The sequence below is a fragment of the Hipposideros armiger genome, unplaced genomic scaffold (genome assembly GCF_001890085.2).
Source record: "Hipposideros armiger isolate ML-2016 unplaced genomic scaffold, ASM189008v1 scaffold_1867, whole genome shotgun sequence".
In the NCBI taxonomy this organism is placed as follows: Eukaryota; Metazoa; Chordata; class Mammalia; order Chiroptera; family Hipposideridae; genus Hipposideros; species Hipposideros armiger.
The window spans coordinates 39381-42467 of NW_017733217.1; the positions used below are offsets into that span (position 1 = coordinate 39381).

The 3087-nt window shown below is 40.7% G+C and overlaps 1 protein-coding gene across 1 annotated transcript in view; it reads right to left on the reverse strand.

Moving 5' to 3' along the window:
* The window catches only part of LOC109378318 (olfactory receptor 8K3-like), a 3971-nt gene extending 3060 nt beyond the window's left edge, over positions 1–911 (reverse strand). Inside the window, 2 exon segments of the mRNA XM_019634746.1 lie at positions 14–28; positions 30–911. Of these exon segments, the coding sequence (XP_019490291.1) occupies positions 14–28; positions 30–911 (897 nt within the window).
* Between the last annotated feature and the right edge of the window lie 2176 nt (positions 912–3087).

A 3087-nucleotide genomic window follows, 5' to 3' on the forward strand; every position in this document is an offset into this window, starting at 1 on the left:
GGGCACCTTTCACCTCGTTGTTCCTCAAAGCTGTAGATCATGGGATTCAGCATGGGGATTATCAGCGTGTAAAACACAGAGGCCATTTGATCAGTGTCAAGTGAATGACTGGACTTGGGCTGCACATACATGAAGAATAAGGTTCCATAGAAGATGACTATGACTGCCAGGTGAGACCCACAGGTGGAGAAGGCCTTGCGCCTGCCCTCTGCAGAGTTCACCCTGAGGATGGCGCCAAGGATCAGAAGGTAGGACACAAGGACAATTGGAAGTGAGGAAGCCAAATTAAAAGATGCAAAGATGAGAATTATCAATTTAATGTCATGTGTGTCTGAGCACAGCAAAGATATCAATGGCAGACAATCACAGTAGAAATGCCTGATGACATTATAGCCACAAAAAATTGAAGTGAAAATTTTAATGATGACCAGCAAAGACAAAAAGACACTGTAGACGTAGGGGATTGCCACCAGCAACCGACATGTCTTTGGTGACATGAAGACTGTGTAGAGTAGAGGGTTACAGATGGCCACATAGCGGTCGTAGGCCATGGCTGATAGAATGAAAAGTTCACTAGTGATAAACATACTGAAGAAAGTGAGTTGGGTAGCACACCCATTATAGGAGATTATATGTTGATCTGCGGCAACATTTACTAGCATTTTTGGCCCTACAGCAGTTGAGTAACCGAGATCAGTGAAAGCCAGGTGTCTGAGTAAAAAGTACATGGGTGTCTGTAGCCTGGAGTCCATCTTGGTGAGGATGATCAAGCCCAGGTTACCCACCACGGAGACCATGTAAACAACGAGGAAGAGTGCAAATAAGGGTGCCTGCAGCTCCGGGACAGCCGTGATCCCCGTGAGGATGAATTCATTCAATATTGTTAGATTATGTCTGTCCATCCAGGCCATTCTGGAAACCTACAATGGACATGAGTATAAAAATTATCAATCAGTTTTATGAGCTATGACTGAGATCACCATTGTAATCAGTGGCTAAATGCTTAATTCTTTCATTTGGGAATTTTTGCTTCAGTTGGCCACTCCGACGCCTGGCAATTCAATTCTCTGTCTCCCAGTTCAACAATTCTCTTCGTAGTTTTCAGATTTGACTCCAAAAGCACAAACAACAAAAGTAAAAATTTATAAAACAAACTTGTGTGCACCAAAGGACATTATCGAAGAATTAAAAGGCAACCAACACAAAGTAAAAAACAGCAAATCACATATCTGGCAAAGGTCTAGTACATACACTATACAAAGGACTCTTACAACTCTACAAGACAAACACTGTAAGTTTTTAAAACGGCAAAAGACTTGAACAGACATTTGGAACAGAAGATTTACAAATGGCCCAAAGTACATGAAAAGATGTTCAGCAACATTAGCCACTAGGGAAATACACATTAAAACCACAATGAGCTACCACATTACACCCAGTAGGATGGCCAGTTTAAAAAAAAGGAAAATAAAAAATGCTGGCAAGGGTGAGGAAAGATTAGAAGTTTGTACATTGTGGTTGAGAATGTCAAATGATATAACCACTCTAAGAACAGTTTGAAGGTTACTCAATAAGTTAACCACAGAATTACCACTAGGACCTAGCAATTCCACTCTTGGATGTATACCCCAAAGTATGGAAAAACCACATATATTCACAAAAAGCTTGTAGGTAAATGTTCATAGCAGCACTGTTCATAATAGTTAGAGATAGAAATAACCCAAAACATCACCATTTGATGTTATCCATGGATAACAAATGCGGTCTATCCATAGAGTGGAATATTAATACACCATGAAAGGAAAGAAGTATCGACAATGCTACAACATGGACAAGAATTTACAACATGCGAAGTGAAAGAAGCCAAGTATGAAAGGCCACAGATTATGTAATTCCATTCTATGAAATATCCAGAATGAGAAAATCTGTAGAGACAGAAAGCTGAATATCATGGCTTGTTCAGAACAGTTGAATTAGTCCTCAAGAGACTACACTTATTTTTAGTAGATATAAAAAGGTTATATATATCTCATGGCAAACATGAGAGTTTATAAAAGTGTGCTCTTTTCTAAATCCATGCAAGTAAATACCAGTCTCTCCATATGCGAGAAAAGATATGAGATGCTTTTCTCACCAGTTTTATGTAAAGCACTAAAATCTATTTTTACATGAATCTATTTATATTCATATTATTTTACATGATTACTGAAGACGATGTGGGACTGACCTCTTAAATTTTTTTTTTTTTTTACTTAATAGTCTCATAACATGTAAGATATACAATGAGCAGTGCGGAGCATTGGACCTTCTGTCACGAGTGCCTGCAAGGGCAGTTGGCACATTTCAGTCTTTTCCTGAGAGTCAAGGGGACATTAACCCCTCGGCAGAGCCTTATGTCCCTGCGTGGTACATGTGATGCGAGTGGGGAACTAAGTCCCGACACACAGGTTCAGAAAGAGTGAGTAACGACTTTATTTGAGAACCAATGTCCCTTCAGAGGCCAATGCTCTGGTAAGCACAGAGGGTTATACAGAATAGAATTTAATAATGAACCAAGTCCCAGAGTCAATCGAGATGCAGAAGGTCCCTGGTCCGGGAGAGACGACTGGGCCCACCATGGGTCTGAGGTGAGCTGGTCTTGCAGGAAGAACTTCAGAGAGTCCCGGAGTATCACTGCCTGCACCTCGCAGAGGGTCTCAGCCGGAGCGTGCAGTCAGACTGCTCATGGCACTGCTCTGGAGCTCTGCTTTTATCCTCTTTTCCTTGGACATGTTTACTTCTTAGGTGACAACCAGAAGTTGTTTTGGTGGACAGGTTTACCACTCAATTTTGTTACTCTCAGTTTCGCACAAAAACATAAACATGTTTATTTTCGTGTATATGCTCTACACATGAACATGTTTACTTTCACTTTACTCTTATCAGTCTCACACATGTGCAGCCTACCTTATGGCCCTGCTAATAAACAACTTGTTTTGTAAGCCTCAATCCAAAAACAACATTGTTTATAGTATATTTCATATGTTCTGTACACCTTCCCTATAAAACCGCCCTGAGTGTAGCAGTTGGAGAAGCTGAATCACTCCC